Source organism: Neophocaena asiaeorientalis, unplaced genomic scaffold, assembly GCF_003031525.2.
Source record: "Neophocaena asiaeorientalis asiaeorientalis breed wild unplaced genomic scaffold, Neophocaena_asiaeorientalis_V1.1 scaffold110, whole genome shotgun sequence".
NCBI lineage: Eukaryota > Metazoa > Chordata > Mammalia > Artiodactyla > Phocoenidae > Neophocaena > Neophocaena asiaeorientalis.
In genome coordinates this window covers 7,807,203-7,818,117 of record NW_020175053.1, presented here as the reverse complement: position 1 = coordinate 7,818,117, position 10,915 = coordinate 7,807,203, and the positions used below count along the sequence as shown (strand labels likewise).

Genomic DNA, 10,915 nt, shown 5'->3' with positions numbered 1-10,915 from the left:
AGCCCCAGAGGACAAGTGGGCAGGAGAACCTCACCTGCATCAGCTCTGTGAATGCCATCAGATCCGCCAGGGAGACCTGCTCAGTGGCCAGGAAGGGCCTGGCCGCCAGGACCTCCTGATCCAGGGGCTGCAAAGCGGGCGTCAGCTTCCCCAACAGCTGCTGCAGCTGCACAGCATCCACAGGCTGCCCGGAGACGTGGGGCAGGAGAGACTGGGCTGGGAAGAGAGGCGACAGCTTATCTTGGGGCCCTCCAAGCCTCCTCAACCTCCTCTTCATCCTCCCTCAGCAGCCATTTATCAGCGATGCCCTCTGGGGCTCTGCGTTCAGAATGATTCTGAGGTTTCATTCAGGCTCAGGGGAAAGACAACTGTGATAGATTAGTGATGGGCAAAAAGTGAGGACAGGGGACGGGCATTCAGAGCCCAGTGCAGCCCCAGGGCTGCCCAGCTCCTGTGACTCTGAAAGGACATGTTCAGACATCTGGGGAGGGGCTCCCCTCAAGCCTGGGTCTTCCCCGGTTGCATCCAGGTTGTCCAGGCCTAGGGGGTGGCCTACACCCCCTTCCACTCTGAAGCTCCCAGCTTTAGCCCCAAAGCAGCCCCCTGGTCCAGCTCCCAGCCCTCTGAGCTGGATTCGCTGAAAGGAGGAAGGGGCCCAGCAGTCTGGAAAGATCTTCAAGCCAGGGGCTACCAGCTTTCTGTCTGCCTCCTTCTGCCTCCCCCCAGCAATGAGCCCCAGACCCAGGGCACCTTACCTCTCGGCCACCAGAAAGTTCCCATCCCTGAGGGCAGGCACCTTCTCCAGGGGGTTCACCTTCAGGAATTCGGGTTTCAGGTGCTCCCCTGGGGGGCAGAGAGCAGAGGAGGCTCAGCGTAGGGTCTGGCCCCTAGGCGCCCCTCCGTGGAGCCCACCTAGCTCTGCTCACCCTGTGCCAGCTCCACAGGGTGCATCTCAAAGGGGATGCTGTTCTTCCTGGTGAAAATGTAGATGGCACGGCAGGGGGGTGAGTACAGGTCCAGAAAGAGCTCAAGCACCATCCCTGTGCTTCCCATCGGCCCTCTACTCAGGCCTCCAAAATGGGGTCCATGGTCTGATCCATGCCCCTCCCTGAAACCTACTCCCTCCACAACTGGCTGGGCGCCCCGCCAAGCCATCATACCTTGTGGCCTCTGCCCCTGTGAGGGGCCGGTCACTGGTTTTTCAAAAGCAGGGTCCCCAGCTTGGTCCTCCTCCGCCTTCATGGGGCGGTGCAAGCCGATGGACACTCCCACCCCTGCTCTCTTCAGCTGGGGGGGCCACCTCCCCACCCCCACCCCCACCCCCACTTCCCTTCAGTCTAGACAGCTTTCACTGTTCTTCAAGTCCGCTGCGACGCACATGTCAGGTTCTTAAGGATTTCTGTCTTCCCTCCCACCATGCCTGTGCCACGCACACCCCACACACACAACCCCACACACTCACAGAGTCATGCACACACACACACACACACACACACACACAGACACTCCCATGCCCACCCCACCCCTCTGAGTAACTATCCCAACTTCCTACTGGGACCTCCCTCTGCCCTCCTCGCGTGCCCCCCAAACCCCCGCCACTCAGGCTCAGGCCAGACCCTCCATCACCAAGTGCTGTCCCTCCACCTCCTGCACCTCTTACCCACAACCAAGACCCCGATGGCCTGGCAGCCTCACCAGCCTCCAGACTCAGCCCTGCCTCCATCGAGACTCTCATCCTGGTGCACACAGCACTCCACCAGAGGTTTCCTTTCTTTCTTTCTTTCTTTCTGTCTTTTTATAAATTTATTTACTTTTTTAAATTTTTGGCTGCCTTGGTTCTTCGTTGCTGCAGGTAGGCTTTCTCTAGTTGTGGCAAGTGGGAGCTACTCTTCTTTGCTGTGCGCGAGCTTCTCATTGTGGTGGCTTCTCTTGTTGCAGAGCGTGGGCTCTAGGCGCACGGGCTTAGCTGCTCTGCCACATGTGGGATTTTCCCGGACCAGGGATCGAACCCATGTCCCCTGCATTAGGCAGGAGGATTCTTAACTACTGCGCCACCAGGGAAGCCCCTCCCTCCCTTCCTCCCTTCTTTTCTTTTCTTTCTTTCTGGATTTCCTCTTTATTTCTTCTTTCCTTCCTTCCTTCCTCCCTTCCTCTTTTCTTTCTTTCTTGATTTCCTTTCTTTTTTCCTTCCTTTCTTTTCTTTCTTTCCGGATTTCCTCTTTCTACCTTTCTTTTTTCTTTCCTTCCTTCCTTCTGTTTCTCCTTCCTCCCTCTTCCTTTCTTTTTCTTTCTGGATTTCCTCTTTCTTTCTTTCTGGATTTCCTCTCTTTTTCCTTCCTTCCTTCCTCCCTCCCTTCCTCCTTTTTTTCTCTTTCTCTCCTCCTTCCCTTCAACTCTTTCCTTCTTTCTCATGTAAGGAGCCCTGGGAGACTGCCCTCCCTTCCCTGCCCCACCCCACCTATAAGCAAATAAATCTGTTGAAAATAGAAACGTGGGGACTTCTCTGACGGTCCAGTGGTTAAGACTCCCCGCTTCCACTGCAGGGGGCACACGTTCGATCCCCGGTCCTCGAACTAAGATCTCGCATGCCCAGGGCGCAGCCAAAAAAAAGAAAGTAGAAATGTGGGTAAGGGAACCCCGAGAAACTTGAAAGCATGGTGTGCTTTCACCTGTGCTGTATCGGACGCTTATGGGCCATTCCCTAAACGTTTGAGTTTGGGCTCGCGGTTGGTTGTAAAGAGCCCTTGACTATAACACAGGGCAAAGGCTTTGTGATGATTAAAGACCGTGCGTCGCGTCCTCTCGAGACCCTGCTAGGATGCAGCCACGGAATAAGAAGCGTTCTTCACAAATGACAGGAAAAGGCCACCGGAGAGGAAACGCAAGAAAATTCCCCAGGTTTACGCCTAAAAATGTAAATCCCCAGTGAAACCAGTCTGAGAATCTATCGGTAAGGAAAAAAGCGCAACGCAGTAGAAAACTGGGCAAAAGATAAAGAACTTTTTTTCTTTAAAAAAAAAGAAAGAAAATCAGTGTTTTTCTTGCATTTGCTGTTTTTCCAGCGTCTGACTCAAGATAGTCAATATGCCAGAGTAGCATATTTGGGGGTGACTGTTCTGACTTCCTTCAATTATAAACACATACCTAACGGCAAACACCAAATTCCCAAGCGTGGAGGTTGAGGTGGAAGCACCCGAGGGCTTCACTTAAGCCCGACCCACGTGGGGGATACACGAGTACTTGTATACTATTCTCTATAATAATAAATTAAAACCTCCATACTAATAAAAAGGTCATTGCAAAAACAAAAATTATGCCAGACGGCCCTTCTCTTGGACGCGTGCCTCATGCCGGCCCTTGGAACAGCATTTCATCAGCCCTCACTTTGCCCCTCCGGCAGACACCACCAGCACACAGACGCTCGGGCCCCCCGGCTCCAGGGCCCCCCGGCTCCAGGGCCCCCCCTCTCGGCCCCGCCCCGCCGCGCGGAGCACGCTGGGAGCTGCCAGCCCCGCCCCGCCCCTCAGAGCACAGTCTCTCAGAGCATCGCCAGGAGCGTGGAGCGTACTGTGGGCGGACCCACCACCTCGCCGCCCTCGCCCCTGCCCTGCCAGGCCCCGCGCGCGGAGCTTGCCGGGAGGGGGGTGTTGCCATGGCAACGGTCGGCGCGTGCTGGACCGTTACGGTCTGGTGACACGCGCGCCCGTCTTGCCCAGGGACCCCGAGAGCTGTGGGTGGTTCAGTTATTGCCGGGCGGCGGCCTAGGCTGAAGGGAACGGGCGGGAAAACCACCCGGGAGGGGGGCCTAGAAAGTGCCGGGCCCTGTGGAGCGGAAGGGAAGGGTTTGGGGCCTCGGAGCTGAGACCCCGCCGGGCGAGGGGAGAGAGTGCAGTCTCCGGCCATGTCGAGTGGAAGGAACTGTGCCGGGTCCCAGAGGGGGAGACAGGAAGGCGCGAATAGAAGAGGGTGGACTCAAAAAGTGGAGGGAAAAGGGGAGGTGGAAGAAACAGAGCTGGGCAGACCTCCCAACAAAGCTGAGTCCATGGCGTCATTCCCTAGCACTAGACGCCCCATCGCTGAGCAAAGCATAATAGACCCCTACTCATTTTCGGAAGGTCAATATTTTTTACGCACAGGATAGGGGAGGGGAAGAACGGTCAGGGAAAGGGGAGCAGGCAGGGAGGAGACCTGAGTCAAGAGCCCAGTTCTGAAGCAGGAAGGGTCCTCAAAGGTTGCTTTCACGTGTAGGTGGAAGTCTGACCACAGCTCTTTCTGGCGCTTAGAGCTCTCAACCACTCTGAGTCTTCCCTCTACCTGTGGGAGACTTACCTTTGGGTTAAGCAGGGGAAAGAGGAAGGGACAGATGGACAGTAGCAGCGCAAGGAAGGGATGCCAATGGGAGGAGGAGAGAGCACCATGGAGGCCCACCCTGGTGAGAACTAGAGACTGGTTTTAAGAGAAGTCCCTGTCATGACACCCCAGTCCCACCCATTTCAGGGCTTCTGGGTGAGGTGGACCAAGTCTAAGACTAGGGGGTCAGGGCAAGAAGCCTCACAGTAACCCTTGTCAATAGGAGACTTCACACGGGACCTCCCCCCATCTTGTTCATGCTTTGTTCATCCTTTGCCAGGGCACCTTGGGGTCCCAGGTGAGGACCTTGGTGGTCTTACTCCAATAGAAACTGCTATGGCCGTAGGTGAATGGCCCCTGCACCGTAGGACAAGTTACCGCTGCTAACGCCAGGGAACATCACAGTTGGGAGGTTATTGAGCTCCCCAGAGTTTTCTGAGGCTGCCTTGTCATCTGTAAAGTAATTGCAGCTCTGCCCTCTCTGGAGGTGGTTACAGAGACCTAGTGAGATGCTGAAAGTACTTTTAAAGGGTGTGGGGCCCTGTAATGCAAGGACGTGTTACCAGAAAGCCCAGTCCACGTGGCTTGGGGAGCCACTGGGGAAGGAAGGGACTGGAGCCAACCTTACCCAGCCAGGGCCTGCTGCCACCACTTGCCAGCAGGGCCAAGTTGGCTTGATGGGCTGCCAGTCTGTTTGCTCTCGTTCTTCCTGTCCACGCTCTGGGTCCAGAGACCTGGATTTGAATCCTGGATTTGTCACTTACTAGCTGAGTGATCTTGGGCAAGTCATTTCAGCTTTCCTGCTTAAGTAGAGCTAAGGTGGCCTGTGAATGAAACCATATAAACGGAGGCATTTCTGGCTCCAGAGGAAGGCCGCTGCTGTCTGGGAGGAGCCCTTGCCAGGAATCTGTTAGAGACAGTTATTTTGTCACCAGCTGGAATGGCATGGGACAAAGCACTTCAGCTGTCTTGTCCTCACCAATTGCCTTGGCCTCATCCCTCATGTTATCCTGCCATTTTCAACACTGTCACCTCCTTCAGCCTTAGCATTGGCCTTGGCCTTAGTTTCCTCCTGTGTGACTTGGGGGTGATGATTCCTGCAGGAATCAGTAAGCTTGGAAAAGCAGCAAAAGGGATGGCCTGGTGTGAGAACAGAGCTGTGGAGAACATCAGGGGCCCTGTTAACAGCCAATAAGAGTCTGACCCATAAGCACCAGGGCGGGGTGGGGGGGTGGGCGTTGAGTCTTGACTAAAGAGTCTGTTGGAAAAGCAGGCTGAACAGAAAAACCGGGTCATTGTCAACACACTCAAGATGATAAGCAACCTTTTTTTATATATAAAGCGATTATTTAGATTGAGAAATTATGAATTTTAAAACAAGTACCGGGCTTCCCTGGTGATGCAGTGGTTGAGAGTCCGCCTGCCGATGCAGGGGACACGGGTTCGTGCCCCGGTCCAGGAAGATCCCACGTGCCGCAGAGCGGCTGGGCCCGTGAGCCATGGCCGCTGAGCCTGCGCGTCCGGAGCCTGTGCTCTGCAACGGGAGAGGCCACAACGGTGAGAGGCTCGCGTACCGCAAAAAATAAATAAATAAAAAATTAAAAAGTACCACAAGCTCAAGAAGAATATCCTGACATTCTTCTTAACTGCTGGACACACCTTCACCTTTCAAATACTCCCTCCCCCAAGCCCGCCCCTGTATTTTTGGACTGCAGACTCTTTGATTACCTTTCATTGTGACAATTATATTTCCTACACAGAAGAGGTGATTCCCCCACCTCTCCTTTAGCAGTAAGTGTGTCCCAGGAAGCCGTTTATGCACCAAGATAGCAGACACAGGAGTGACTTCAAAGCCCGTGGACATATCCCACTCAACCCACACATTAGTGATCCCCCAACTTTACCTTCCCCTTAGCCACATCCCAAATGCCCAAATGCTCACAGGAGAGGTGTGACGGAGGAAATTTGCAGTGGAAAAACACAATGGGCCTCAACCAACTTGTAAAAGTATTTTCTGCAAATTTTCCAAAAGCACCTGACAACTGAAAGCATGGCTAGGGCCCCTGAAGGGATAAGCACATGCCCTGAAGCTTCAGCTCTGTTTACTTTGGCTGTAAATCCCCCTCTGCTCTGAGTAATCACAGCTGTGCCAGGCTCAAGTTTAGTGCCACCGGAGAGTTCAAGGGAAGATAGTGTACACCTTTGACCATTGCCAGGCACTGGTTCACTCTCTAATTTTGCCTCATTTTGTGTTGACACACAGGCTCCCACACCTACCCACCCTGCTCTCCTCCTCCAGTACACACAGCAGGGAGGTTCCTGGCATTTGTGTCCCCCCCCACCCCGCCCCGCCAAAGCCCTCCTCTGGATGGGAAGAGGGTCCTTGGCCCTGAGCAGAGTTCTCCCTGCGGGGCCCACCCCGCCCTCTCCTGCACACACACAGCTGGTCAAGCTGATCCTTGAGCCACTTCCTGAGCGGCCGAGGGGTGGTGGGAGCCGGCAAAGCTGATTCCCGTTCAGGTCCCAGACAGGTCTGGCAGAGCCCCAGGCCAGCTCCTCTTAACCTGCCTGTCCTCTGATAGGACGGGAGGGGAGACGGGAGAGGAAAAGAAGAAGAATTGGAAGAAAAGCGAGAAGGCCTCGGCTTGGGAGCGAGGGCAGTGGGGTGAGGACGGGCAGTGGGGTGAGGACGGGCACCGGTCCTGTGGCTAACTTGCTGTGTGACCGTGGGGGAAATCTCCTACTTTACCTCTCTGAGCCTCAGTTTCCCCTTTAAAGTAAGGCCACTAACACCTACCTCACAGGGTTGTGAGGATACCACGAGGTAATGTCTGGGGAAATTGCTTGGGAAATTGGGAAAGGCCACTCACATGGGAGCCCCTTATTATCCTTTTGGCTGAAGGGGGACAGGAGACCTGGAGGCTCTGGACACAGGCCTGGGCCTTGCCTGTTAGGGGAAGCCGCCCCGGCCTTTACTCAAAGCCGACCCTGCCTTAGGCGGAGCAGCAGACGGTTCCCCTGACAGCACTGGCCTGAGGTCGGAAGCTCCAAGCTCAGTAAGTGAGTGCCCCAGGCCGCTGGCAAAGCCTGGAAAACTGAGGGGGTGCTGTTCTGGTGCAGCCCCGGCTGCCTCTCCAGGGACTGCAGGGAAGACGAGCAGCAGAGGCCAGGGACCGGGGAGGACAGCCAGCACAGGCGGTGATAGGGCAGCCGTGGGGCCCGGGCCAGGCAGTGAGGAGCAAGGGGTCCAACTCAGCAGGGGGCTGCAGCTCGGAGCTGGCAGGCACTGGCGGGAATGGGGTACAGGGGCCTGATCGCTTGCCCCCTGGTGGTTCTTCCTCCACCTGGTACCTGGTGCCTCCATGATCTGAACACAGTCTGCCTCTGCCAATGTGTGCAGAGTGAGCCCTTTAAGAAACAAAAAAGCTTACCTGAAGTGACAGTTTGGAGTTCATTTCTAGCCAAGAACATGGGTGTTGGGTTCTGGGGACAGGCTGGCAGCGGTCAGGGCAGCGAGGCCGCATGGACGAGGAGGAGGAGGAGGAGGCCAGGGAGGAGGTGGGGACGGGGCGTGGGGCTGGGAGGATAGGTCAGCCGCCTGCTAGGGGCCTGAGGCGATGGAGAGAGACTGTCCCACGCTGGGCAGCTTGCTCCCCTTCACCCCCAAAGAGAGTGAGGGCACCGCTGGGCACCCACAGGGCAGGCTGGGCCAGATCCCGAGAGAGGCCCCAAAGGAGCCGAATCAAACCTGCCCACTTTCTTTTCCCAAATTCATGGGTCAGCGATATTGCTGCCGCTTGCTGAGCGGAGTGGTGGGTGGGAAGGGGTGGGAGGGAAAGGGCCCTCAAGGCCGCCTCAACCGTTTCCCAGGGGGAGAGGTGCGGGCCCCATTCTAACCATTCCCCTTTGGGGCCCGTGGGCAGTTAAGATTCCCCCACCTCCGCAGTGGTTGACAGTCCGCCTGCCAATGCAGGGTACACGGGTTCGGGCCCTGGTCCGGGAGGATTCCACGTGCCGCAGAGCAACTGGGCCCATGAGCCACAGCTGCTGAGCCTGCGCTCTGGAGCCTGCGAGCCACAGCGACTGAAGCCCAAGTGCCCTAGAGCCCATGCTCTGCAACGGGAGAAGCCACGGCAGTGAGAAGCCTGCGCACCACAGAAGAGGGGACCCCGCTCGCCGCAACTAGAGAAAGCCTGCGCACAGCAACGAAGACCCAATGCAGCCAAAAATAAATAAATTTATTAAAAAAAAAAAAAAAGATTCCCCCACCTCAGCCACCTCGGGATGGGCCAGAACCAGGCGTCATTTAACCCCACGGGCACACTAGATCCCAAACCAAGTATTCTCTCCCTAACCTTTCCGTCCTAAATCAGGGCCAGCCTCAAAGTCCAAATTTGGCTCAGATGTTCTGCACAGAGATAAAATGACAAAGATACTCCAAGTCAACACAGAAATGCCCTCTCTCGTGAATTTCCTAGGGTGAAATTCAAATCAAAAAATTAAATTCCTTTGCCCTTTTAGGTTAAAGTTCAAGGAAATAAAAACTAAAAGTCTTAAGGTCCGAGGATTGAAGCCCAAAGCCTTCCCTGAGAGCCCAGCCGTTAACTTCCTCTCCAAGCATGTGCCAGCCCAGCCACCCACATGGCTCCTGGAATGGGGTCCCTCTCCACACCTCAGGATTTCCGCTAGCCTGTCATGTGCCCCACTTTTAAAGGATTCAGAGTTACTAGGCCCTGCCTGCCACAGGGAAATCAACCCCTAGGGCAGCCTGCAGGCTGCTGGGTGTCCTCAGAATCCAGGCAGTACTCAGCCCCATGTGGACTCCTCTTTCTGCTGGCTCAAGACCCAGGCAGGAATGGAAGGAGAGTGGACAGGAAAAAGGATGTCAGCCCCCGACCCCACCCCCTGAGGGTTGGACCTGGTGGAGGGTTAGCTTAGCCCAGTGGATGCTTTGGGCGGGGCAGGGAGCAACTTTGTGTTCCTTCTCCTCTCTGAGCACATCTGTGCCACTCCTGCCTTCTCACAAATGGCTGTGGACAGCCCAGCTGTAGGGTCTCATTTACGATACCTTCTTTCTTCCAGAATGTTCAAAACCTCGTAATTTTCGGTTTCCCTCTGGGCACCCAGGGCTGAGCTCTGCCCAGTGTCCGTGCGTCCTGCCTGGAGCAGGTTCCTGAACCAAGGACCAGGGAGCAGCCGCTCTGCCCGGTTGATTCTCAGGACACTGTGTGTCCTCCATCTGGGATACTCCGGCCTGACGTGGCAGCTGTTTCTGCAACCTCATTTCCGGTGCGAGGCTCTGTGCCCTGGGAGCATCCTGGCTGTGCTGCTGCCTGCGGCTCCAGGCTGAGCCCATGCACTTGTGCTGTGTTGGCTCCTGGTGGTGGTTTCATCCCTTTTCCTGACCACACAGAGGGCTGGCCGTTTTTGTTGGATTCCAGTGCCTTCCCTCCTTTTAATACTTTCTCGCCCACACATTTTACTTTTTCTGACATATTCCTCTAGATTTTGTCTCTTGGGGTCTCCCAGGACAAGAGAAAGAAAAACCAGTCAACTCCGGCTTGGTCACAGCATCCACTGTTGAAATAGCCCCAGGGCTCCACACCAGAGACCCAAGAGTGACGATCCATCGGCCACTCTCCCCGCTGCTGGCCCCTCTTGTGCCTGGCTCTGCTCGCCTCTGGTGGGGCTCAGCTGAGCCTTCCTGAGACCAAATCCCTACATTTAAAAACATGTTCCCTTAGGGCCGTGTGATCCCGGACCCTACCCCCCAGTCTTCCCGTCCCAAAAGGTGTCCCCAGATCTTCTCGGTGTTTGGTGCTGATGTTCCATCCTTGCATTTGCCCGTATCCTCCACAGCCTCTGAGAACTGCTGGCTCGTGGATGGCTTCTGGGTCTCACAGAAGCCATCTTGGCCCTGAGCAGAGTTCTCCCAACTCTGTGTGGAGCGGCAGCCCCTCAGGAGTGTTCTGAGTCACCTGGCTCCCTGGGTGGCCTTGCCTTGTCCCCAGCCTTGGCCCCCCCCTCCCCCCCAGGGAGAGTTGCTGGCCCCTGCCTGAGTTGCTCTGTTGGCCTGGCCACTCCAGGGTCCCATCAGCCCCTTCATGTCTGTCCAGGCTGTCCCCTGACACCCCATGTTCTTTTGAGGGCATTCCTCTTATTTCCGCTGCTCCTGTTCTGGGAGTCAGACTAGGGTGTGTTTTTCAAACCACTCCAGGCCCTTCTGGCTCTCCTCAGTGAACCTGAGGCCTAGGCAGACGGCTCCCACTCACGCCTTTTGCTCTGCCTTGCTAGCTTTGGGGTCTGCAGTGATCTCCTTGAGTTGTTTTTCTATCTCAACCCCTCTTCTCTGAAGGGCCCCGACTGCTGGGGATGCTGTGTCAGTTAACAACCCTGCACCTCCTGCAGGCCAGGCAGACTCTGCCTCCCAGCTCCAGGGATGAACCTCGGATGTACTTGGAGGTGCAGGAGGACCTTGCACAGCCCCAGTTCTGGCAGCAACTCATGGGCCACCACCTCCCTGTGACTGACCCAGAAGAACACCCACCACCGCCACCGCCCAGAA

At 55.9% G+C, this 10,915-nt stretch overlaps 1 protein-coding gene across 1 annotated transcript; it reads right to left on the bottom strand.

The window, feature by feature from the left end:
• Positions 1 to 80: 80 nt before the first annotated feature.
• LOC112412163 (glutathione S-transferase theta-1-like) lies at positions 81 to 1,038 on the bottom strand. Its single transcript, XM_024763683.1, has 3 exons — positions 927 to 1,038; positions 756 to 843; positions 81 to 216 (listed from the first exon to the last, which is right to left on the bottom strand). The coding sequence occupies exons 1-3, from the start codon at positions 1,036 to 1,038 to the stop codon at positions 81 to 83; spliced, it is 336 nt and encodes a 111-aa protein (XP_024619451.1).
• Positions 1,039 to 10,915: the final 9,877 nt, after the last annotated feature.

Bases quoted from the DNA above. Each gene is read 5' to 3' on its own strand.
- LOC112412163 (XM_024763683.1), bottom strand. From the start codon at position 1,038: ATGGTGCTTGAGCTCTTTCTGGACCTGTACTCACCCCCCTGCCGTGCC. The intron at 844-926 runs GTGAGCAGAGCT...TCTGCCCCCCAG, and splicing joins CCCTGTGGAGCTGGCACAGG to GGGAGCACCTGAAACCCGAA. The intron at 217-755 runs GTAAGGTGCCCT...CTCTCTTCCCAG, and splicing joins AACTTTCTGGTGGCCGAGAG to CCCAGTCTCTCCTGCCCCAC.